Consider the following 25,901-nt stretch of genomic DNA (forward strand, 5'->3'; position numbering starts at 1 on the left):
CAAAAATACATTAGGAGTTCACATCCATGCTGTTTCATACTCAATAAACTTAAAATGCACAGTGCCCAATATTTATTTATTTTTAAAATATGTTTTTATTAAAGATTTTTAGTTTACAAAAATGCGTGCATTGTCTCTTTTTTCAAGTTGCGTTTTCTGCAGATCAGTTTCATTTGTTGTGAGACATCAGTGTTGCATACAGTGTTAGGTTAGGAAGAAAAGAAGGGGAAAGAGGGGGAGGGGGGAATGGTGAGTGGGGTGGGGTCGTGTGGCAATGCTTCTATCCTTCTACTTGGTGTATGTGTGGGGTTTTGTGTCAGCGTCATTTGTGTGGGTTCTCTTACTATTTGCTTGTTGTGTTTCCTTGGTGGCGAGAGTGGTTGGGGTGGCCTAGGATGTGGTTGGTTGTCTTTGGTTGGCTGTAGTGAGATTTGTTTTTGTGTGTGACTGGGGTGTGTGTGTGTGTGTGTGTTGGATCAGGTTAGCCAGATTGATTTGTATGCTGTCGGCAGATTCTTGGAGCGTCTCCACTCCCATCATTCTGCCTGGATGCTGAGGTCCAGCGCTGAGGGCCTTCTGGCAGTTCCCTCATTGCGAGAAGCCAAGGTACAGGGAACCAGGCAGAGGGCCTTCTCAGTAGTGGCACCCGCCCTGCAGAACGCCCTCCCATCAGATGTCAAAAAGATAAACAACTACCTGACATTTAGAAGACATCTGAAGGCAGCCCTGTTCAGGGAAGTTTTTAATGTGTGACATTTTAATGTATTTTTAATCTTTGTTGGAAGCTGCCCAGAGTGGCTGGGGAGGCCCAGCCAGATGAGCGGGGTACAAATAATAAATTATTATTGTTGTTGTTGTCTTGTTGGGCTGTGTATGTGATAAAGGGGAACAATACTTGGGTGAAGGCATCCTCTTCTATTTGTCCCTGTGTCAATTTCAGTTTATTGGCTAGCTTTTCCGGTAAGGCCGTTTCCCATACAATTTGATACCATTGGTCCATGCTTACTCCTGACAACTCTCTCCAGTGACTGGCTATGATGCTTCTGGCTGCTGAGAGTAGGTGGGTTATGAGCTCTTTATGATGTGAGCGGGCATTATTGTCTTGGAAGACGTTTAGTAGGGCCAGTGTGCCCAATATTTATGTATCCAGTTCACATCTGAAGGTGAATCCAGCTAAACCACACTTTCAGAAACGACATGAGAACAACACGAGAACCAGAACACAACTGTCCTTTGAAATCTGTGCTTCTCTGAATTTTTCAGTGCAGTTCTCTGGCCAAGTAATATGGACAAAAAACACATACTAAAAATGAACAACCAAATTTAATATAACCATCCACCCCCAGTACTGAGATAGATGGTCCAATAGTCTGACTTCATATAAGGCAGTTTTCTGTGTTACTATCTTTTCTTTGCCCCTTTCACTGCCTGCTTGCTCAGAGAGGCCAGCTGAACAGGCAACAATGGCAAGGAGATGCAGCAGTCAAGCCAGGGGGATTCACGGGTCAGTCGTGTGCCCGCTGCTGAGGTCTGTGCCTTGGCAGGTGCCCAGTGAAGCTGACCTCATGCCAGCTCCTGTCTTCAGGGTCCAGCTGCCACTCCAGGACTGCTAGAAGTCAAAGCATTGGAGAAGGTGTCTGCAGAGGAGCCACTCAGTTTGACAAGCCACTCTCTGGGGGAAAGGCTGGGTCTTGTCTCTAGCGCACATCCATGTAAATGCACAAGCATAAACACAATAGGCAGCTAAGCAATTCTGCTTCCTATTGTAGGGGATTCGGGACAGATAAAAAGCAAGTATTTTTTCCACATAGCACACCCGTAATTGAAGGAGCTCATTGTCATAAGATGTAGCAATGATCGTAGGCTTAGAAGACTTAGAAGGATCTATCTATCTATCATCTATCTATCTATCTATATCTATCTATCTATCTATCTATCTATCTATCTATCTATCTATCTATCATCTATCTATCTCTATCATCAATCAATCAATCAATCAATCAATCAATCAATCTATGTTTTAAAAGTCTTTCTAGGGCAGCAAATGGTGGCAATGCAGATCTTGTCCTGGCCACCTCACCCAGAATTTACAGTTCCCAGTACCTCTAACAAACAACAGTTCCCAGGATTATTTGGTTGAAGTCATTTGCTTTAAATGTGTGGTGTATAAGGAGCCTCAATATTGCCATATAACAAGTGGACAACCCTGCTCATGTCTGTTCAATGAATTGTTATGAGTTTGTGGGTGATAGTCTTTCCTAAATTTCCAGGTCCAGTAGGTGTTCAAATTTAAGTAAGCCTTGGGGTGTTAAAACTGGGTGCTAAACTCTTGTGTATTAAGCCAGACCCGAGTGTATTATGATGTGTGCTAGACAATGCTAATCCCTTGGAATCAGCGAATGTTAAAAGCTAATTAAGCAAGGCCAGCTTCCTCATGAGGTGATAGCCTGGCAGATGAGCCATTAAAAAAACAAAGGAGGGGGCCCCTCCCTCCCTCGACAGGCAAAGCTAGAGCTTAGGTCAGAGAAGCCTAGAGTTAGAAGTTATGTGACAGAGAAGCAAAGTAGGATACAATCTATGGTGGCCGGTGTCTGTTTGGATCCAAGGCTGCACATATCGGAGAAGCAAGACCCTCTTGGGGTGATTATGCTGTGAACTCCTCCATCGTAGGCTAAGGTTGCATATATGTGTAAAGAAACCATATATCATAAAGACACTACAGTCTCTGCTGTGCCTAATTTCAAAAAGGAAACATGAACCCTGGGTAAACTCTTGGAACCCCTGGAATCTTGCATGGCTTGGAGATTGGGGTGGTGTGCAACAGTATATAGCAGTCTGCAAACAGCCATTAAACATCTGCATTACTCTTTTCTTACAAGGCAGCAGAGCTTTATAAAAGGTGGATCCCTGGTAATTTTTGTTGGTCAAAGCAAGCAGTGAAACAGCGAGTTTCTCATAACATGTAAAGTGCCTCTTAGTTTCTGTTGCTGCCTGTAAGATGGGAGTAATGGTGTTGTACTTCACAGGCAAGGGGGACAAGAGAAGTGAAGCACTTGAAGGCTTTCAACTGAGCGCAGCTAATGATGCTCACATCTTCAATTCCTGCCTGAAGAGCCATTTAGAGATGCTGGAAAGACTTTAAGATGCTTCCCAACCAACAGGGAATGTTTTATGTTTGGGCTTTGTTTGCTTTTTAACCAGCATGCCCCTTCTCTTTTTGTGTTTATATTGGAGTATTTTTTCACTTGCTTTGGGCATTAAGCGCATTAATTAAGGGCTTGTTATCTCAGCGATCAAAGCATTCGTGGCACTGAAAGGCCTCTGCCTTTGTTTAATGTAGAGAATGCTGTGAGGCTCCTCAGATGATTATGAAGAGTCCCAGATAAATTGCCAAGTGCATTAGCAGCACACAAAGCAAAGTGCAGCAATCTTAGCTAAGCCGGGACACTGATTAAAGAAGTCACGTCCCAAAGGAAGGTAGTCTACACACCTTCGCTCCTGGGAAAGGAGAACTTGCAATAGGAAGGGATGCAGCTTAGTGGTAGAGCAGCTCCTATGCATACAGAAGATTGCAAGTTCGATCCCCATAAACTCCAGGTTGAAGTGGGAAAGGCTATTGCTGGAAACCCTGCTGCCAGTTGAGGTAGACCAGGCCTGGGGAACCTGGGGCCTTCAATATATAGCTGGACTCCCAACTCCCACCAGCCCTGATCCAGAAAGCTTTTCTTACATTTTTATGTAAGACTCTGGGGTTGCAGCGCTCATCTCACTGTACTGGCCAAGGGAGCCGACGTTTGTCCTCTTCCGCAGACAGTTTTTCCGGGTCATGCAGCCAGCATGACTAAGCCGCTTCTGGCGAAACCAGAGCAGTGCACGGAAACACTGTTTACCTTCCCGCCAGAGTGGTACCTCTTTATCTACTTGCACTTTGACATGCTTTCGAACTGTTAGGTTGGCAGGAGCAGGGACCAAGCAACAGGAGCTCACCCCGTCGCGGGGATTCGAACCGCCGACCTTCCAATCGGCAAGTCTTAAGCTCAGTGGTTTAGACCACAGCACTACCCACGTCCCATGTTAACCATAGTCGTGCCCTATTCAGTTCTATCATTTGCTATTTTTTGTTTGTTTGAGAGCCAATGTAGTGGTTCGATGTCAGGAGCGGGTTTCAGCAGCCGGTCAGCAATAACTCACACGGCATCAGTGAAGTTAACTCTTTATTCAAAGAAACAAAGCAGCTCTGGAGGCCAGGACATTAGCAATTCTTCCCATTAGGTCTTGCACCAATGAGGCCATTGTGAGGACTGAGGGTCCCTGCCTCCCCACAGTTCCATAAGTCTCCTCCTTCCCTGAGTGTCAGGCTTCAAGGCTGGCTTCCTTCTCACTTTGACCATAGATAAGCAATGCAAGATAACGCAGTCTCTTACCAGCAAAAGAAATGGTTAATGAATGCAGAAAAAGAACAAATGACCATTCTCGCAGTGCAGGTGCTCTCAATTAAGTTCCTCCCACTTCCCTCTAGTCACTTCCGTCTTCCCGTCTCCTATTTACCCGATCTTTCAACCAATTAGCCTTCTGTGAATTTACCTTATCCAACCTTTTAGCCCTTGGGACTAAGAGGCTGTATGCCTTTCAGTGAGGGAGATTTGGTTAACTCTCTCTCCTCCTGTTCTGCCTCTTCTTGTTGTTTGCCTTTCAATTCTGCCCAGCTCCCGTCCTCCAAACTGTGTCCATCAGCAAACCATTGTTCCAGGTCAATACTACTCTCCTGCTCCTGTGGAGCCCCAGGATCCTGGTTCTGAGCAGGGGGAGAAGGGGGCTCCCACTCCTCCTCCTTCAGAGTAGTACTCCCCAGCCTGATCCCTGACATTGGGTCCCTCCCAAGGAATCTGAGACTACTGTCATGGCTGTCTTTGCTCCTCCCTCTTCATACCTCTTCTGGTTCTGGGAGACCAGAGGTGAGTGGATCTGGTCACAGCAGGAGAGAGAGACCCCTGGCTTTTTCAGCAGCCTGCCTCCGCTCTGCCTCTTGACCCTCCTCTGCTTCTGCCTCTGATTCTGGACTGCTCTCTGCCACAGCCTCATCCTGCTCACTAAACCCTGTTACCTCTTCAGCTTCCGACATCTTCCTCTCCCAATCTTCTCCCTCTGACCACTCATTGTTGTCCCATCACCAGTTCCTGGACTCTCAGCTTTCTTCCCTTGGGGGGGGGGGGAGGTTCCTGAGGAGGTTCCTCCCACCACTCCTCTGCATCCAGCCAGTCCATGACATTAGGAACTAGGACCTGCGAGACCAGGGTTCAAATCTCCACTCAGCCATAAAGCTCATTGAGTGACCTTGGGCCAGTCACTCACTCTTAGCATAAATTACCTTGCAGCTTTGTTGTGAAGGCGGGTGGGTGGGGAGAACCATATATTCCACACTGAGCTCCTTGGAGGGATATAAATGCAATGGGCAAATACAATAAATAAATTTGTTTTCTATTATTTTATTGTCAGGCTATTGCTGTTTTTATTGTCGTAAACCGCAACGAAACTTTTGGCAGAGTGAACGTATTTTTAAGTAAATAAAAAGAACCTAGCTACTGTGAGGAGAGTTACTTGCACTCTAGTGCGCTCCAGTCTTCTCGCAACTGCAGTGCCGGTGTCATGCACATCATTAAAATGTGATTGGGAACAACCTTGAGAAGTTCTGCTCATGCAGCCGGTGAGGCAGAACGTCAGCAAACCCACTTGAAAACAACGGACTCTGTCCCACATACCGGAGAAGAGCAAGGCCACGTTTTGACCTTGCTAGCTAGTGAAGGGTTTTGTTTTTGTTTCCACCTGCCCCCTTAGGCAGTGTGTGTCTTTCCCACAAAGCTGAAATGATAAAAGGGAGCTTGGAAATTAGGAGCTGTTAGCAGACCCCGCTATTCCCCTCGCAGAGCTACGGTTCCCAGAGTTCCATAGGAAGAGGGGCTGGTGGTTAAACCACGCTGGGAATTGTAGCTCTGTGAGGGGAACAGGGGGCTCCTAAGAACTCTCAGCACCCTTAACAAACTACAGTTCCCGGGGTTCTTTGGGGCAGGATCCATGACTGTTTAAAGTGGTATAAAGGTAAAGGGACCCCTGACCATTAGGTCCAGTCGTGACCGACTCTGGGGTTGCGGCGCTCATCTCACTTTATTGGCCGAGGGAGCTGGCGTTTGTCCGCAGACTGTTTTTCCAGGTCATGTGGCCAGCATGACTAAGCCACTTCTGGCGAACTAGGGCAGCACACGGAAACGCCGTTTACCTTCCCGCCAGAGTGGTACCTATTTATCTACTTGCACTTTGATGTGCTTTTGAACTGCTAGGTGGGTAGGAGCAGGGACCGAGCTCACCCCATTGCAGGGATTCGAACCTCTGACCTTCTGATCAGCAAGTCCTAGGCTCTGTGGTTTAACCCACAGCGCCACCCGCGTCCTAAAGTGGTATAGTACTTCTTTAATTGTATAGTACAGCTGTGGCCTTAGGCTCAGAGCATCCTCATATCCCTCAAAACTTCTTGGTTTCACTGAGGGCTTTGGGCAAGTCTCTTATTTCTTTTCAAGGAATCACAGAATTTTAGAGTTGGAAGGACTCCTTGAGGGTCATCGACTCCTTTGGGACTCCTCTCTTCACAGGGCTCTCTGTGTATGTAAATGCAGCTAGGCTTTCTTTTTTGTCCATCCCAGCCTGGCATACCTGACCCCAGAGTTAACCTCACTCAAATACCAAGCAAGCCAGTCATCTTTTCCCCAGTTTCATTTCTACATTAGTTTGTGGCCTTGATAGGCTGATTCCTGGATGGTTTTCCCTCTGAAATGAAGGTAAATAACTTTCTCCCATTGAAGATGAACCCAGCTCTCTCCTCCTTGGTCATTCCAATAGAACCTCATCTTTGTCTTGACATTATCATGCTTTGTAGCCCATCATCTGGTCAAATGCAAGGTCTACCAGAGCTGGGGATGGAAGGATCTGTCCATTCTGGCTCTCCCAGTTTCTCATGTTCCAGTCTTAAATCCAGCTCTCCACATTTCTGCAACAATTTGTGTCCCTCCCCCCTTTTTAATACTCATGGAAAATTAACCAGCATATTAGTGCAAATTTCTCCTACAAATGTGGTTGCATGCAGTTTTTACTTATGCACACACTTACTGCAAGCAACTTCCCCTAATACAGGTAAAGTTAAAGGACCCCTGGATGGTTCAGTCCAGTCAAACTTGACTATGGGGTGTGGCGCCTTTCTCACTTCAGGCCGAGGGGGCCGGCGTTTGTCCACAGACAGCTTTCCAGGTCATGTGGTGAGCATGCCTAAATCGCTTCTGGCGCAATTGGACAGCATGATGGGTGCCAGAGCGCTCTGAAATGCCTTTTACCTTCCCACTGCAGTGGTACCTATTTATCTACTCATGCTAGTATGCTTTCAAACTGCTAGGTTGGCAGGAGCTGGGACAGAGCAACAGGAGCTCACCCTGTCACACAGACTCAAACTGCCGACCTTCTGACTGGCATGCCCAAGAGGTCCAGTGGTTTAGACCACAGTGCCATGCGCTCCCTAGTATATAATACATTTTTGTATTACTAACCTAGCAGTTCCAAAGCACACCAGTGCAAGTAGATAAACAGGTACTGCTGAGGCAGGTAGGTAAATGGCGTTTCCGTGTGCTCTGGTTTCCATCACGGTGTCCTGTTGTGCCAGAAATGGTTTAGTCATGCTGGCCACATGACCTGGAAAGCTGTCTTGGACAAACGCCAGCTTGCTAGGCCTGAAAGCGTGATGAGTGCCACAACCCCAGAGTCGCCTTTGAAAGATTGAGGGCACAAGGAGAAGGGGACGACAGAGGACAAGATGGTTGGACAGTGTTCTCAAAGCTACGAACATGAGTTTGACAAAACCGCGGGAGGCAGTGGAAGACAGGAGTGCCTGGCGTGCTCTGGTCCATGGGGTCACGAAGAGTTGGACACAACTAAACGACTAAACAACAACAACCGTCCAGGGGTCCTTTACCTTTTACCTTTTTACCTACATTTTTGTATGTTGTTTTCAGTAATCTATTCATTTTTATTAATTCCCCCCAAACTCTACATTTTTGCAAATCTTATTTGGTTGGAGAACTGCACCACAAAATTCAAATAAAGGCGAATTCTGAAGGGTAGCAGTATTTCAGTTTGCGTTTTGTTGTAGATTTGCCTTTCCATGTGAACGGAATTAAATTTCTTCCCCATCCCTAATTACAGCCTTCATCAAACTGGTACCCTCTAGTTGTTTTGTACTACAACTCCCATCTGTTCCAGCCAGCACTGTCTGGTGTTTATGGGAGTTGTAGTCCAAAACATTTGAAAAGCACCAGACTGGTGAAGAGGTTCCTCTAGACAGAAAGACATGAGCAGGGAGTGAGGTGAAAAAGGAATGGGAGTGCCTAAATGAATACCTTAAAAGCCAAGGTTCGAAGACAGAAATCTGGCTGAGTCTGGAATAACCTTGTGAAGTGAAAGGATAAGAAAGAGGGATTTATATCTAGATGCTAGGATAGAGATGATAAGGAAAACAGAAAGACACAATGAGAGGAGGTCCTGTGGGATTGGTGGAAGTCAATGTTTGTTTTTCTTTTTAGTGTTTATATTATTACAATGGTACCTCGGGTTACTTACGCTTCAGGTTACATACGCTTCAGGTTACAGACTCCGCTAACCCAGAAATATTACCTCAGGTTAAGAACTTTGCTTCAGGATGAGAACAGAAATCGTGCTCCGGCGGTGTGGCAGCAGCAGGAGGCCCCATTAGCTAAAGTGGTGCTTCAGGTTAAGAACAGTTTCAGGTTAAGAACGGACCTCTGGAACGAATTAAGTACTTAACCCGAGGTACCACTATAATTTGTAAGATTTGGATTTGTGTTTTTTTGTATGCTTGTTTTTGCGATTTGTGTATTGTTATTTTTTCTTGTTTTTGTTGTTGTGTGGAGAATACTAATAAAATTAATAATATTTTTTTTTTTTTAAAAAAAGACATGTTCAGGGGGCTGTTTTCAACAGGAGGAGTTATTTTCCAGGTTGGTCCTGAGAGCCACAAAGGTCTTTCTCAGAATCTACCCACCCACCTGTGATTTCAGAAGCTCCAGCACATGGGGTGGTGAGGGGGGAGGCAGCTGAGTGCTGAGTTCCTTATTCAAATTTCTGAGATCCATTATGTAAGAGCAACAACTGGCAAATACCGTATTTTTTGCACCATAGGGCGCACTGGACCATAGGGCGCACCTAGTTTTGGGAGGCAGAAAACAAGAAAAAATTATTCTGAACCCCAGAAGCCAGAACAGCAAGAGGGATCTGGCTTCTGGGATACCGTGTGGCTGTTCTGGCTTCTGGGGTAACCGCGCCAAGCCTCTTCAGGGCAGCGGGATGAAGGCTTCCCCTGCCCAAAGAGGCTGCGCAGGGCTAAAGCAGAAGCCAGGACAGAGGCGTCGCTGAAGGGGTACTGCACCTTCTCTCTCTCTGCACAACGCCCCTCCTTCACAGGAGAGGTGCTGCGCAGAGAGGGAGAAGGGGCAGCGCCCTTCAGCGAAGCTGGGGAAGGAACAGAAGGAGACCCTTCTGTTCCTCCTCCGGCTTCCAGGACAGGCGCGTTGCTGCGAAGTGGGAGGCGGAACAGAAGGAGACCCTTCTGTTCCTCCTCTGGCTTCGCTGGACAGGCGTGTTGCTCAAGGGGCGCTGCGCCTTCTCTCTCTCTCTGCGCAGCGCCTCTCCTTCACAGGAGAGGCGCTGCGCAGAGAGGGAGAAGGTGCAGCGCCCTTCAGCGAAGCTGGAGAAGGAACAGAAGGAGACCCTTCTGTTCCTCCTCCGGCTTCGCTGGACAGGCGCATCGCTGCGAAGCGGGAGGAGGAACAGGAGACCCTTCTGTTCCTCCTCCGGCTTCCAGGACAGGCGCGTCGCGGCGAAGCCAAGGAGCCTGCATTCGCTCCATGGGATGCACACACATTTCCCCTTCATTTTTGGAGGGGAAAAAGTGCGTCCTATAGAGCGAAAAATACGGTAGCTCTCATCAGATGTGACCCTCTGGGAGATGATTGACAAAAAAAAGACAGTCCATTTGCTTGAGGATTTACGTGGCAGGCGCGAAGGCAGCTTTCAAAGTCCCATGGATGACATTTTAGCGGCTGCATTTCCCCGCATTTTGTTTGTTAGTGACAGGAGAGCTGATTATCCTCGACATTTACACATCAAATGCTGTTTTCAATATGTCAGGCCATAAACATTTTTACCGGCGCTCCTGTGGGTGAAACATCTTGACGCCATTGCAGCCTGTAATCATTTTGTTGACATTAGCACAGAGAACGGTGGGGCAGCGAAATAACGTGAAGTAATTGGATTGAGTGAGGTAAAACAATAATTTAAAGTGAATTACCAGCCGGAGAACTGGAACAGTTAAATTCCCCTGCCGGTCCTGGCAACAGGGAGAGCATTCAGAATTCTGTTGAGTTTTAAGGAAGATTTGGCAACCTCGGGGAGAAGGCAATACTTCTGCCCAGAAAATAAGTTGGGCTATTTTTTCCGACTTGGTTGTTGTTCTCTACTTTTGTGCCCCTTTGTTGCTTTTTCACACTTCTCAGAGATTACTTGGGCAAAGCTCTCGGCTCCCAGGAAAAGCAATTAGAGGTCAGAAGCTCTGCAATCCTGTCTCCACCAGAACCGGTGGCCTTGAACAGTTCAGTTAACTTTTCTGTCCCCCAAGCTGGTCACCCATGACAGAAATGTAGTGAGCCTTTAATTATTGTTCATAAATGGAGATGGAGGGAAGAGTAAATAAAAGCCAGAAGGGCTCGCAAGCCAAACCTGAACACAAATGCGTTTGTGGAATATTCTAGCCCTGTTTGGGTGCTATTTGCTCTTGTGTACGTCAACACCGGGAGCAAGGAGTAGGCCCACTCTGAATGTCGTTCTGAATGTCACATGCTGCTCCCTGAGCGCAAACATTTGTGTCGGGAGGTGCAGGGTTAACCCCAGTGCTTCCTGATGAATCTTTTGTGCATTCAGTGCTATGTGCACATAGTGGACATCGGGGAAAGAGTGTACAATATCAGCTGTAGGACTGCTAGCGATGGCCGTGGTCTTTGCTCCCATGTTGTGAGCAAATGATGCTCAAAATATCACTTATGTGTTGTTCTGCTATGAGAAACACAAATACAGTGGTACCTCAGGTTACATTCGCTTCAGGTTACATACACTTCAGGTTACAGACTCCCCTAACCACGAAATAGTGCTTCAGGTTAAGAACTTTGCTTCAGGATAGGAACAGAAATCGGGCTCCGGCGGCGCGGTGGCAGCAGGAGGCCCCATAAGCTAAAGTGGTGCTTCAGGTTAAGAACAGTTTCAGGTTAAGAACGGACCTCCAGAACAAATTAAGTACTTAACCTGAGGTACCACTGTAAAGGACCCCCATCCATAGGCCAACTGCTGTCAGCAAAAACAAATGAGGATGGATTCACATGACAATGTTCAACTTCCCCAGTGTGAAATTTTGAACATGTCTTCAAATTGCGACTCCCAAGATCTTTCTAGAATGGGCATGAAAGCTCTTCCAGCCCAAGGGCCATGCTACCTTCAGGGTCACCTTGTGAGGGCCACATGGGATTGGCAGAAGTGGGTGGAGCAATGAGTATAAATTTAACCTCAACACAGTTGGTGTCACCCACCCACCTCTCTGGTCTCCATCCAGGTCAATAAGAAGCATCATCAGAATTTAAGGACAGATTTCATCAACACATGGAGGGCAAATCATGGCTAGTGACATATGTGGCCTGGGACCAGTTCTAAAGGTCAGACAGCATTCTGGAGGGCTGAATTTGGCCACCCAGGCCTCAAGCCCCTGACTTCTGTTCTAGAAGATTCAGGGAAGGATAAACAAGACAGTCAATAGGACTGCGGCATCTTGCTTGCAAATAAAGGTGTGTGAGGTTGTGGTGTTATTTTATTTAGAGAAACTGATATCTGAGGCTGAAATTCTGCTCCATCTGCACTCTACATTTAAAGCTTAAAAATTTAAAACTTAAAAATGGAAAGCGTAATGCTGGTGGTCAACAAAAGAGGTTTAAAGACTCTCTCAAGGCAAATCTATTAAATAATGTAGTATAAACACCGACAACTGGGAAACACTGGCCTGCAAGCGCTCCAGTCGGAGAACAACCTTTCCCAAAGGCGTCATGGGCTTTGAAGACGCTCAAACTCAGGACAAAAGGGAGAAACGTGCTAAGAGGAAGGCACGCTTGGCAAACCCTCACCGTGATCAACTCCTGCCCGGAAACCAATTTCCCCACTGTGGAAGGACATGTGGATCCAGAACTGGCCTCCACAGTCACTTACAGACTCACTGTTAAAACCATGTTCATGGAAGACAAGCCCTTGGTTAGGCTGGGGAATGCGACTGCACTCTTACAAACTCTGGTAGGGTTGCCATATTTCGATAAGTGAAAATCTGAACACAAAAGTTGCTGAGCTATCTTTAATGAAATTCGCCAAAATCTACATTACCAATATGGGCTGCCATATGTCCGGATTTCCACAATTTCCACCCAGACGCCATTTGCAAGGGCTGAATTCTGGACGTATGGCAACCCTAAACTCTGGGTATATGGTTTGGGTTTAGAAGATGCGACTGGGTTTAATGAGTCTTGCTCACAGATTGTTGCACAAGACTGCATAGGATGGCAGTACCAATTACTTAGAAGACTTTGGCTCGAATTTCCCCAGGTATATATGAAAGACAGTAAGAGAGGCTAATTGTATGCTGAATTTTGCTGGGATTTCGCTGGGAACATAGATCATGGGTAGGCAAACTAAGGCCTGGGATCAGGCCCAATCGCCTTCTAAATCTGGCCTGCGGATGGTGCGGGAATCAGCGTGTTTTTACATGAGTAGAATGTGTGATTTTATTTCAAATGCATCTCTGGGTTATCTGTGGGGCATAGGAATTTGTTCATTTTTTCTCTCCCCAAAACAGTCAAGCCCTCCACAAGGTCTGAGGGCCAGTGGAACGTCCCCTTGCTGAAAAGGTTTGCTGACCCCGACATAGATCCTACCAAATTGGGTTTTGGGGGGGCATGGGGAAGGAAGAAAGAAAGAGGCCATTTCTGATTGCCAAGCATATTGAAATCTCAAAGGTTTAATTGAATAATTTTTGTACCAAATCACACAGTTTTGAAGTCCTGATTACACGCCCCAGGAATTTATTTGCCTGAGAAAAAAAGCTGCATTATGGATTACAAGATCAAAGATTAATTTCACTGCTGCAGACTTCAATTGTACAGCTCAGACGACACTTGAACAGTTCATGGAGTCTTGTAACACCATAAAGTTTTCCCCCAACATTACATTATTGGAGTTGTGGCAGAGGAGGGGGGAGAAGTACGCAGAGAATGGAGCTGGACAGATAAAATGTGCTTTCTCCTTTTGGCAAAAAAAAAAAAAAGTTAACCTTTGCTTCCAATACACATATAAATAGTTCCTTAAAAAAAGTTCTATGGTAATTTTAGGGGATGATTGGTGAATACCTCACATTCTGCCTTTTAGGTGTTCCATGACCTGAACCTGACAAGATTGTCTTTTGAGTATAATCTAACAAAAGTTGTGAATACTATTTGTAATCCCACAGAGAATGGGTGGAAAAATTCATTGCAAGTTTTGCCTTGCTCACCTTTCCCATTTATCCCTATGGCATATTGGGCTTCAACATCGACCCTCAAAACTGCCCCAAACTGATATTCCTCTTTTTTCTCTTCCATTTTGTGACTTCTACTCCTCCCAATATCTGATGAGTTGTCACCTACTCACATTTTACTCACGCTTTACTCACGCTTTACTCAGACCCACTCCACCTACCACTCTCTCCACCTTCATATGGTGGCTTGGATCATTTGCCTGCTGTGTGGCTATTCTCTGGCTCTATGTACCACCAAATCTACCACCTTTTCTTTTCAAGCGCTTGTACCAAAGTGGAGCTTGGAACAACAGAAACAAGACCTGCTACTACCACTTGCTAAGTGTCTCCTTAGGCAGCCGCTTAGTGTTCCCTAGTGGTAATGCATACCTCAGAGCACGTACATAGGGTGCTTCCAGACTGTCCCTCTTTTCGGGTGGGATTCAATCGTATGTTGGCAAATTCCGGTTGCGTAATCAAACTTGGTCTGGAGATCTTGCACTTCATCAGATTTTTTGTGATAAGTAAAGTGATGGGAAAATGCAGCAGAATGTGGGGGGTACCATTTGCCTTGACACAATGTTGTCTAACCCCTCCAAGAAAATCAGAATGCACAATAAATAGCTCATCTGGAAGCAGCTATGATTTATGCACGTTCCTGGTTCTGCAGCCTTACCGCAATTCAGTAAATCGTGTGAATTTCATCCCCTCCCTGCCCAATATGCCCTTGAATTTTTATTTTGCTGTGTACTGGTTAAAAAAGCCCACTTCTCTAGGAATAATATTATATGCTACCCATTCTCTTTACTAGCCTTTCAAATTGAAGGATGTTTTGCAAGAATGGTCACAACCACATTCTTATGCCACTTTAAATACCGCAAAGAATCATGGGAGCTGTAGTCTGCTATGGGCACTGACCTCATAGACCTACAGTTCTCAGCACCCTTAACAAACAACAGTTCCCAGGATTCTCCTTGACTGTTAAAGTTGTATAAGAGAGCTTTAAGTTTATGGTGTAGATGTGACCTAAGTTTTATTTGAGTGGAAATGCCACTGTGAACGGCCTCTAAGACTCCCCCCGCCCCTGACGCTGCTCTTCTTAGTGACAAGCATATCCAGGTTTGGACATTACGAAATACAAGAAGGGCACTTCTCACTTTCAGTTAATAAAAGAAATAATAAAATATAACATATTCGTATTACAATACACCACTAGTTTTAATATATGTTTTTGTCCTCTTGTCTAGTATTCTTTTTTTTCTTTTTCTTTTAAATATACAGTAAAAAAATCTAAAATAGTTGGAAGTAAAAAATGAAAAAATAGCTGACTATGGGTTGTATTTTTGTTTTTGTTTTAGTTCTTCTTTACAGTGATATGGTAGCAAATACAAGGGAAAAAAATACAGAGAATAAACTTGTATGGAAAGTGTTTTCTGGTCCCATCTCTGCCAACAGGGCTCAGGTTGGAGTCGGAGATGAATGGAGTCGACGGGTGTGGTAGATTAATGCGATTTGTGGGGTTTGCTTTTTTGGCTGTAGCTTTGGTAGAGAATGATCTGTGAGTCCAAGATATTGCAAATAAATGTCTAAAACATCGGAAGGGAAAGCTTAACCCTGAGCATGAGGCCAACATGAAGACAATTGCTCTGATCCAGAACTTTGAGGGTCCCCCACTCTCCCTGCAATCCAGAAGAAAGTAAGTTCTGCTCTCATCCCAATAAAATCAACCATAGCTAAAATGTCCTAAAGATTTTAGCGGTGGTGAAGTTTGATTGGCGTTCTCTGGGTCAGGGCCTGGATGTATAGAGGATGCACACCCTGACTTCCTGCTAATGTGTGGCTGCCCTTTGACCTTGGTTTAGGAGGCAGCTGGAGATACCACATTTCTGAATCCATCTTAGTTCAGCCAGACAAATCAACCCTCTCTCACCATCCTCCAAATTTCCTTCTATACCCCACGCCTTCTCCCTCTGCAGCCTTAAGTGGAACTTAAACGGTTCGCATGGACACACACGCAGCAATGTAATACATCCCTCCAAAATGGGTTTGCAACGAAATGGTGATGCGTTTCATCGACAAGGCTTGGCAAATGGGTCACACTGAGCCCTATTTTGGCTGTAGAAAAAGAAAGGAGAAAGAAAGAAAAGAGAAAAGGAAAAGAAAGAAGTACCGATTTTGCAGCGTAAACCAAGATTATGTAGACGGCCAACGCAAATGGCGATTCCTTCTCCCATCACCTGCATAATAACAGCATCACGTTTGCATATAGAACAGCCTTTTTTCATTATTGCTCTACTTCATAAAAAATATAAGGAACTTAGAACAGACGTTACACGTTACAAACTTAAGGTTCTTTGGTGAAGAATGAAAAAAAACAACAACAGTATTTCAGCTGTCAATCCATCCCGGAAGCGAGCCGGCTGCTTCTATCTGTTGATCCTTTGGATCCTTTCACAGAGGAGGGACAGATACTGGGTCAACTTGACCATGGCAACGATAGCAAGCCCTCCTATCATCATACAAGTTGGCCAAAAGAGGGAGTGGAACAGCACGTTGGAGCTGTAGAGTTTGGTTAGCAATACATTCTTTTGAATGCCTTCGGGGTCATAGTAACAGGAGAAGTGCTGGTACTTTCTGAAGTTCTCCATGACGACATTCACGAGGGACAGAGACTCTTCAAAGTTCTTGCCACACTTGGGTATATATGAGCACTGTCGGAGGGGGAGAAAGACAAATGAGATAAGAGACAGTATGCATCCCTGGCCAAACCAAACGCTTGTGAATATGTATATACACCCATGCATTTAAAATACAAATATGGTTTTCCTCAAAGAATGGATCTGTATTTACTTAGCTTTGACCAATCAGTCAAGAATTGTGCATGGAGGCGCATGTTGCTCCCCCCTAGGGAAGATTTACAAGATCCCTTTTCGGATATTACAGAAGTATGAAAACAGGAAGCATCACTCACACTTCCTGCTTCGGCATAGCTTGTGACTTACAAAGTAAATATTCCAACAAACTGGCTTGATTATTTGAAAAGAAAACAAATCCAATCTTTTCTTCCAGCTCCCCGAGCCCTTAGCAATCAAAAGTAGAGAAAAGAAAAGCCTAGCAGTTGAAAAAGCTGGAGTCTAGACCAGAATCTGGGTATTGGGCTGCAAAACTTGGAGAAATATATATAGGGATAGAAGAAAAGGACACCCAGAATTCTTCTTACTGTTCAGTCTCTGCTGGAAATCTAAGTGCTTTCTCTTGCCTTTGGGATTGGTGTGATCAATGAACTGAAAAGGCTGTGCAGGTTTTGTGTGCTGACCTTCTGGGACACAAGTCTCACTCTTTCCCCAGCAGTGTCAGTAATACCACCGGCTCCGAGATGGCTTGCAGGTGGGAGGAAAGTGACAACGGGTACCCCAAGGGACCCATGCTAAGTCCCAGACTCTAGATTCCTGCTTTCATTACTTTGGCGCACACAGCTGTATTCTCAACCTGTGGAACAGATGGCACCTCGTCAAGCCAAACAGCTGGAAGTAACCATCAGCTATTGTTGCCTGCCACTGGCAAGAGCGTTTATGTTTACCTTGTTATAGTAGGAAAAAAAGAGGTAAAACTCGGGTTAAATTACACAGTGTTTGGGCTCATGTCTTGAGGAACAGAGCCCCCAAGCCTGGATGTCCTGAGATAAGGGCGCCGGGTGCACTGGGTTACCATAGCAACACCCGTGAGGTTGAGCGTATGACTTGCTGAGTCATTCGCGCCCTCATTGGTTCAGGAAATAGGCCTACGTGTAAAGATGGGGATCCCGGTCTCTAGGGGCATTGCTTTTATTGTATGATGTCTTGTCCATGTTCTGCTGTCCTGTTGCATGCCCTCCTGCCCTGTTTGCTGTCAGGGTTTGATTCTGAATCTGTGAGAGGCCGGGATTTTTACACAATAGTGTGAGTTATCATTGCGATAGTGTTAGTGAATCTCTCCGCACATATGTATCTCTACTTCAAAAACCAGAAGAACTGTATTTAGTGGAAAATAGTGGTTGCCTTTGTCTTTTGTCTGGAAACAATGAATGCTTTGTTACTTTGAACTGTTTCCTCCCTTAACTGGGGACTCTGGAAGAAGCTGTTCAGCTGGGAGCAGGAAATCTCTGGAAGACTCTGCCGGGGATCCACATAGTCTTCTGATACATCATCCTGGTTGAGGTGTGGTGAATTACCAACAGACTTCCACAAGTCACCAGCAAATCTTGACATTGCCTGGTGGGCTAAGTGGGGTGGCCCAATGGGACCATATGCCACTGGTTCTGAATGTGCTGCAGTGGCTGCCATTGAGCTACCAGACCCAGTTGTATGTACCGGCATACAGAGCCCTCAATGGCTTGGTACCCAAGTACCTAAAAGAGTGCCTTCACCAATATCAACCATCTCAAATTCTGTGATCGGCAGGTGAGGCCTTGTCAGCAGGTCTTGACTCATGACAGGGCCTTCTCAGTGGTGGTTCTGATTTACAGAATGCCGTCCCTTGTGAAGCATGCCCGACTCCCTTATGCAGTTTATATAAATAATGTAAGTTACATAATTTTGCTGCAGCAGAAAGAAAAACGAATACAGTGGTACCTCAGGTTACATATGCTTCAGGTTACATATGCTTCAGGTTACAGACTCCGCTAACCCAGAAATAGTGCTTCAGGTTAAGAACTTTGCTTCAGGATGAGAACAGAAATCGTGCTCCGGTGACGCGGCGGCAGCAGGAGGCCCCATTAGCTAAAGTGGTGCCTCAGGTTAAGAACAGTTTCAGGTTAAGTACGGACCTCCGGAACGAATTAAGTACTTAACCAGAGGTACTACTGTATTGTAGTTTTTAGTGGAAGATGAATCGCAGCGGAATGGAAACAGTGCTGTATATGATGCACACAGTGCAGAATGGAAAACAATGGCTTTTTACATCCCTAAGTATTAACAGTTGGGGAAATGAGTTACTGCTGGTGCTAAGAGAAGGTGCAACATGGAATACTTCCAAGTGGTCCAGGGTCTCTCACATTCCTTGGGCTCATGGGAAGAAACAACACTGCAGTCACTCCTACCCACACCAGGGAAACATGAATACTGTGCTTTACTGGTATTGTGATGGCCTCCCAGAGATTAGTGGAAACCATTTATTTCTCCTGGGATTCTGCCTAAAAGTAGAAAGCATCTCCATCATTCTGGTTGGCTTCAGAACAACGTTGCATGATGATCAGAGTAGTAACCTTCTTCTCACGTCAGTGGTGGAGAACCTGCATTGCTGGACACAACTCCCACCATCCCAGGTCATTGGCCAGGCTGGTTGGGGATGACGGGAGTTGGTATCCAACAATATCTGGAGAGCCTCAGGTTCCCCACTCCTGGTTTCCTGGCAGAGAGAAAAATGGCAGCCACTAGGTTCTGGTGTTGCCACTACCAGAACCTCAAACTACACAGTGGTGGAAGTGAAAAAGGTCAGCCAGAGACAAGCATCTGGCTTCAGGAAATCATTTGCCGCCCACCATCTCCCTGAGTCCTCAGATTTCATCTGAAAGTTTTTGTAAAAAATCTTGCAGTTGAGCCTTATGCATGATTCATAGGAAGCTTATGATGGATGAAGTTTGCCCACTGTTTGGCAGTGCGTCTAAATAAACATGATCAGCCTGTCCTTCATTTTCATTAAATAACAACAGGCTTCTGGAAGCAGGTAAGGAGCGAGAAAACAACAATTAAAAGTCATTTGTTCATTGGGGAGCATCACCACTTTGCCTCTCAAGTCCATTCTGAGACCTAAACGTGCAGTGTAAGTAACTTAGTAGGGAGCTAGACTAACCATTTGGTGTGATTGATCTAGGATCCAGTTCTTTGTTTAGAAATTAAAAGGACATGACCAGAGACCAATGATTATACCATGATCACACTTAGTGAAGGCTGGGGGGGGGGGGAGGGCTGCAGTTCAATGGTAGAGCATTTGCTTTGCATGCAATAGCTTAGTTGGTTAGAGCGTGGTGCTGACAATGCCAAGGTTGCGGGTTCGATCCCTGTCTCTTCCATATCGGCATATTCCTGCATTGCAGGGGGTTGGACGAGATGATCCTCAGGGTCTCATCCAACTTGATAATTCTATGATTCTATGAAGGTCCTAGATAGGCATCTCCAAATAGGGATGTAAATACTCTGACTGTAACCTTGAAGAGCCACTGAGAGTCAGTGTGGACAATACTGAGCGACAACTCAGTATAAGGCAGGTTTCTATGCTCCTAAGGTCAATGAAGCCTGATCCATTTGGGCAAATGGGACACTGCCCCACCAAATTCAAGCTGCCCTCAGCCAGACCCCACCTGCCTGCCTTCTTACTTACAACCAGAACAGGAAGTGGCCCTGTTAGCCAGCTTTCTCCTCCTTAGTTTCTTTTTATATATATACATTTTTATTGATTTTTTTAACATATCAGTTAAAACAGTCATACAACATATCTTCTCATCTTATGCAATGTTTTAGACTTCCGTCAACACCTCTGATGATTTTCCGCTCTTTATCACTTATTCTGCATTTCTTAATTTCTATATTGCATTTAATTGTCCTTAACTAATAATTCTTTTCATAGTCTTTCTTGTAATATTTCAGATAATTCACCTTACAAAACTTCTTGCAATCTTACTAGCGTAATCTGTTCATCACAATTCCTTTTCAAATAGTTCATATATTTACTCCAGTCTTCTAAGAATCTCTGATCCCGAAGGTTTCGAATCCTTCCTGTTAATTTATCTAATTCTGCATAGCCCATTCCTCCTCCTAAGTTTCAGTGTTGCACGGCATGGAGAAAGTGGATAGAGAATTTTTATTATTATTATTCCTCTCACATAACACTAGAACACATGGACGCCTAATGAAGCCGAATGTTGGAAGATTCAGGGCAGATGAAAGAAAGGATTCACACAATTATGGAACTCACGCAGTGATGCTCGCTAACTTCCAAGACTTTAAAAGAGGATTGGAGGACAAAATCATGAAGGGAAAGGCTATCAATGGTGACTAGCCAGGATGGTTACGCTCTGCCTTCATGGTCGGAAGCAGTAATGCTTCTGAATGCCACAGGAGGGAAGACAACTCATGTTCTTGGGTCTTGCTTGATGAATTCCCACAGGCACCTGGTTGGTCACTGTGAGAACAAGGTGCTGGACTAGGTGGGTCATTGGCCTGAGACAGCAGGCTCTTCCTATGCCTTTGCAGAACTCAACAGGGAGGAAGATGGGGACAAAACTGGAAATTAGTTGGCTCCACCTGCCATGGGCTCTAGTTCTAACTACCTGCTGCCTTACTAGTTCAAGAAAAAAGCACACCAAGAACTGTAGGGATATCATGGAGTGGGGAGTGGGGTCCGGAGGGAGCACACTTCCCCACCAGCAGGCAGCCTGCACGCGTGACCCTGGGGTGCAGGGCACAACCCACCCCCAGACAAGCCACAGCTGTCTGTACATCGTTTCCTCTGTCTGACCTTTTGCGGTCTCAGTAGTCGGCGGTGTCCTGTCTGTAACCTTTGTCCCTGAAACCTTTTGTCTCCTTCGTCATACACTATGCAAGGGGAAAATGACGCGGTGGAAACAGGTGCCAAAATAACTTTGTACCACCCCACGACCTCGGGACAGAAGATGTGTAAAGGTCACAGCCCAAAATGTATCTGCCTAGCTTGCATATTTGTCTCAATAAAAGGAGGCTCCATAGGACTGACCGGCAGCTCGCTTCAGCTCACCTGTGCGCAGCTCACCTGATGATCAACCCCCCAGTCTTGTGCCTTCCTTCAAAGAACTGTGGCCAATATAAGTTTCAATAGTGGGAGTGGTCCCTACTCGCAAATCAATAGTCAACTGTAACAAAAACTAACCCATTCAAAAGTATGTATTCTGACAAGGATTACAAACTTGAATAGAGATTACAAACTCACACAGAGATTACAAACTCAAACTCATAAGGATATGTATAACACAATAATTCACTACAGTATTAGAGATAAGAGTTTATAGTAGAGATAAGTTCATGTTAGTCCATAGTCAGATTTGATGTGAAGATTTTAGTTTCAATCACTGAGCAGAAGTTAGAAGTCAATTATGGATCAGAAACCAGAACAGGGCCTAGTTTCGATGTACTCACCTTCATCAGCTAATTTTTAAGGGGTCGTGTAAGTTTGAAGAATTCGTATAAAGATATCCTGTTATTTTCTACGCTTCTCAGAGATAACAACTAAGTGTGGGTAGATCAACGTGTATCTTGAGCTTTTCTGTGCCTTACTAGTTCAGCCACTTAAGATACATGCACGATGGGTGGAGGAGAGTGGTTCAAGGGCACACCAGGCCTGGAGTTTGAGTAACCATGCCCAGAAAAATTGGAAGTCAACAACAGCATGGTTGTGTCCTGGTTGCTGCTAGGAACTTCTTTGGGTACGGAGCTTGTCTCGCCTCTGAGATGAACACGGAACATCTCTGCCTAGAGCGGATTTGCTGAAGGACTCGGCAAGAGTATTTTAAATTCCATTCTAGGTCAAGAAGTCAAGCATTACCATCAAGGGATGTTGCATTAACAAAACTGATTTGGGATTCAGTTTGCACAATGGTATGTCAGAGGGCGGGATGGGGAACGATAAAGGAAAGGAAGCCCTAGAGAGGCAATCATAACCTGTAAAAACAGCCTTGAGTCAAGCAAGCATTAACTGTACCTGCATTAGATTAAGAGGAAGCAGCAGCTGGGGGGATTTAAGTGTGAATAAAAACAGGCAGAAACTCTTTGAGATTTCAAGAGCTAATGTAGCATAGCAGCTAAGGGCCAAACCAGACATTGCAGGCAGCCATGGGTAACTTTTATCTGACACATTAAAAAGCCCTTAAAGGAGCCTGGTACTGGGAGGTGATAAGGTTGGCAGAAGGAATGGCATAATTGCTATTTAACTGTTTCCCGTCTAGCTGTTTTTCTGCTAACAATTGCTCCCGTGGTGTTTGTGTGAGTGTGAAATACAGATGTTTTTCAAACAGCAGCAGCAATAACAACAACTAAACACGAGAACTACCATTGTTGTTTATGCAGCCCTGTAATCCTTGCATAACTGAACATCTTATTCTGCACCAAGCACCACCGGAGCTAATTAAACTGCCATAACATCCTTTTGCACTCTTGTCTTTAAATAGCTGCAAACTCCAGAGTTTGGGGTTTTTACATCATGCCCAACCTCCCCCTCTGCACTCCCTGGCTGCCTCTTTAGCTGTTTTTCTTAACATCTAGCCCAGAGAAGGGTCCATGTTGTGCTTGGCCCTGAAACTCTTCCCTAACCGGCTTGTGGGCGGGGCTTGCCCTGCTCCAAGCTGGTGGTGCCACAGTTATGCCAATGGCCTTTAGCCAATCAGCAGCGTGGCAAGGTTGGGGGTATTTATTTGGCAGGGCGATGTAGGGACCTCCTTTTGCTTTGCTCTGCCGAACACCCGCCCACCCACTTGTTAATTAGGTTGTGTTTGGCCTTGCTTTGGACTTCGGTTGGTCGCCTGTTTTGGAATGGTGGCCAGGTAGGAATTTTTTCCAATGTGGCAGATTGGCTGTGGCCACTTGGTTTTTGCCTACCTCTTAGCAATCGTCACAACTTTGTAAGGTTTGGCGGTTAGCCATTGGTTTAGGGGAATTTGGGGAGGTGCGGTGCGGCCATCACCTGCCCCTCCAATGAATAGGGTATTCCGTTAAAGGAATCCGGGGGTCTGGATCTCGTCCGAAGCCCGGAGAGGGGCTAGGGCCATGCCAGGACTCGCGGGAATCCCAGTGTATATACCAGTCAATATACACTGACGGAGATCCCCCTGCTGGTTGTTTACCCTTCCAGGCTTCCTGCAGGGTGGGGCAGGAGCCAGCTATAGTTTGATACCAATGTATAAGCCAATACCAGTCACATTTGTGTATTTTAATAAAGCTGTGGCCAAAAATTGCCCATTAACATTTAAACTAAATTCTGTCTCCACTGTGTCTTTATTTCCATGGGGGATGGGTTTTGGGGGTTGAAGCACAATGCAAAAGCTTGCTCACTATTTTGTGCCATTTTAGTTGGTACAAAAAGAAAGGTCTTATTTTGGATTCTGCCACCCGCCACTGGAGCAATGCTGTGGATTAATATTGTCTATACTGAGACCTCTGGTTTGGCTGCATCCAGTGTGGGATGGAGAGATAGAAAGAGTGTCAGGCAAGAAGAGGCTTTAAAAAAAAAGGTCCCCTCTCTGAACCACCTTTTCTCTTCTTCTTTCTTTTGCAGGCCAAGATCTACGTTCTGTCTCTACAATGGAATAACGATGGGCATTTTGAAGAATGAAAAATGGCAAGCATTTCCTCTGCCTCCCTTGGTGCAGCATGCAAAGTCCCAGAAAATGCCACTGCTGCTTCAGCAGCGGGTGGGTGGGAATGGCTGGTAGACAGGCATTGTTCTGCATGTTTCCCCTAACAGCACACAGGCCCCAAGGTGGGTTTACCCCTTTGAATTCCCTACACAAGGAATAATCACATTTTATCCAGTGCTAAAATACCGCTGTACTGAACACTGGGGAAAGAACTGCTGTTTGAGCCAAAAATGGAAAATTATTACATTTTTATCCCATCCTTTATCTGGGATATCCAAGCATACTTCGTTCTTTTCAGTGCTTTCCCCCCAAGAAAAATAGGTGCCAGAACTTACCATGAAGCTCTTACAGTAAGTCGCCAGGCGACTTGAGGCAGCTCTGAAAAGATGCTGGTTTGACAACAGCTGCATTCACGGCCCACAGAGGGGCTAAAAACTGTTATGTACTGAAGTTCTCACCCTGGGCCAGCAGGGGGATACTGTAGATAGTTATGCAAATGAAGGATCGAAAGTGACGTTCAGTGATTGGATAGTTTTAGAAAATGGCAACAGTTACATTGTTCTGGAGCTCTATATAAGCAGGCTGACTGATCTCCTTAGTTCAGTTCTGTTCCAGCTTACAAATAAAGAGCTGCTTTGGAAGAATCGCTGTGTCGTCTGATATGTTCGCCCACAACTTAACAAAAACTATGGCAAGCTGCCTCCCTAGCTGGTTTGGGGGTTGCCCCTGGTTCTGGTGCAGGTCAAATAAATGCACCCCCCTCCCTCGTTCTGTTAGATTCAGGCAGGTGGCTAGGGCAGCTTGGAAGGGCCCTCGTGCAAATTTGCACAAGTGCAATGGTAGAGGCCTGGTTGGAAAGCCAAAAGCCCATCGCTGCTTCTCTGGGAAAAACTTTGGAACAGCGACCTAAAATTCACAGCATGTTATTCTTTGAAGGAGAACTACCTGAAAATGATTTATAGATGGTATTTAATTCTGAACAGACTGGCTAAAATGTATAAGTCTGAATCAGATAAGTGCTGGAGATGTAATGAGGTTGGTACGTTTTATCATATGTGGTGGACTTGTAAAAGGGTATTGGGAAATGATATATAATGAATTGAAAAAACTGTTTAAAAGTACTTTTCAAAAAACAAAATAAAACCAGAGTCCTTTTTGTTGGGGATAATTCAGAGGGAAATTCCCAGGTGTCAAAAAAGACTATTTATGTATGCTACAGCCTGTGTTTTGTTAGCCCAAAAATGGAAAACGAGTGAGGTCCCAACTGAAGAAGAATGACAATAATATGTGCAGCTTGCAGATTTAACATGTAGAATAAGAGAACAAGAAGAGCGTACATTTAAAGAAGACTGGAAAATGTTTACTGAATATATGAGTGAAAATTGTGTTCATTTGAAAACGCTGGTAGCATTGAGGTAAATTCAACAGTGTAAATAAGTTTTGATGGATGTAACAATGGATTCCTGAATGGTCTAGTTCATGTAAAATATGCAGGGATGTATGGTATGCAAAATGAACCACGGAAAGAGAAGAAAGGAAGTCATTGATATTTTAAGGTAGTTTAAACGAATATTTTGAAATGTAAATTAGAAAATTTAATAATATCTAGCGTATTTTTTGCTCTATAAGACGCACCTTTTCCCTCCTAAAAAGTAAGGGGAAATGTGTTTACGCCTTATGGAGCAAATGCAGGCCGCTCAGCTATCCCAGAAGCTAGAACAGCGATCGTGCAGCGATCCCTCTTGCTGTTCTGGCTTCTGGGATTCAGATTTTTTTTTTCTTGTTTTCCTCCTCCAAATACTAGGTGTGTCTTATGGTCTGGTGCATCTTATAGATCGAAAAATACGGTAT

At 45.1% G+C, this 25,901-nt stretch overlaps 1 protein-coding gene across 7 annotated transcripts in view; it reads right to left on the reverse strand.

Moving 5' to 3' along the window:
- Positions 1–13,136: 13,136 nt before the first annotated feature.
- KCNMB2 (potassium calcium-activated channel subfamily M regulatory beta subunit 2) overlaps positions 13,137–25,901 on the reverse strand; it is a 311,462-nt gene continuing 298,697 nt past the window's right edge. For all 7 annotated transcript variants that reach the window (XM_083613580.1, XM_083613581.1, XM_083613578.1 and 4 more), the window contains one exon: positions 13,137–16,401. In XM_083613580.1, coding sequence (XP_083469706.1) covers positions 16,117–16,401 — 285 coding nt within the window. In that variant the 3' untranslated portion in view covers positions 13,137–16,116. The remainder of the gene's footprint in view (positions 16,402–25,901) is intronic.

This window comes from Podarcis filfolensis, assembly GCF_964270895.1.
Source record: "Podarcis filfolensis genome assembly, chromosome: 5".
Classification (NCBI taxonomy): domain Eukaryota; kingdom Metazoa; phylum Chordata; class Lepidosauria; order Squamata; family Lacertidae; genus Podarcis; species Podarcis filfolensis.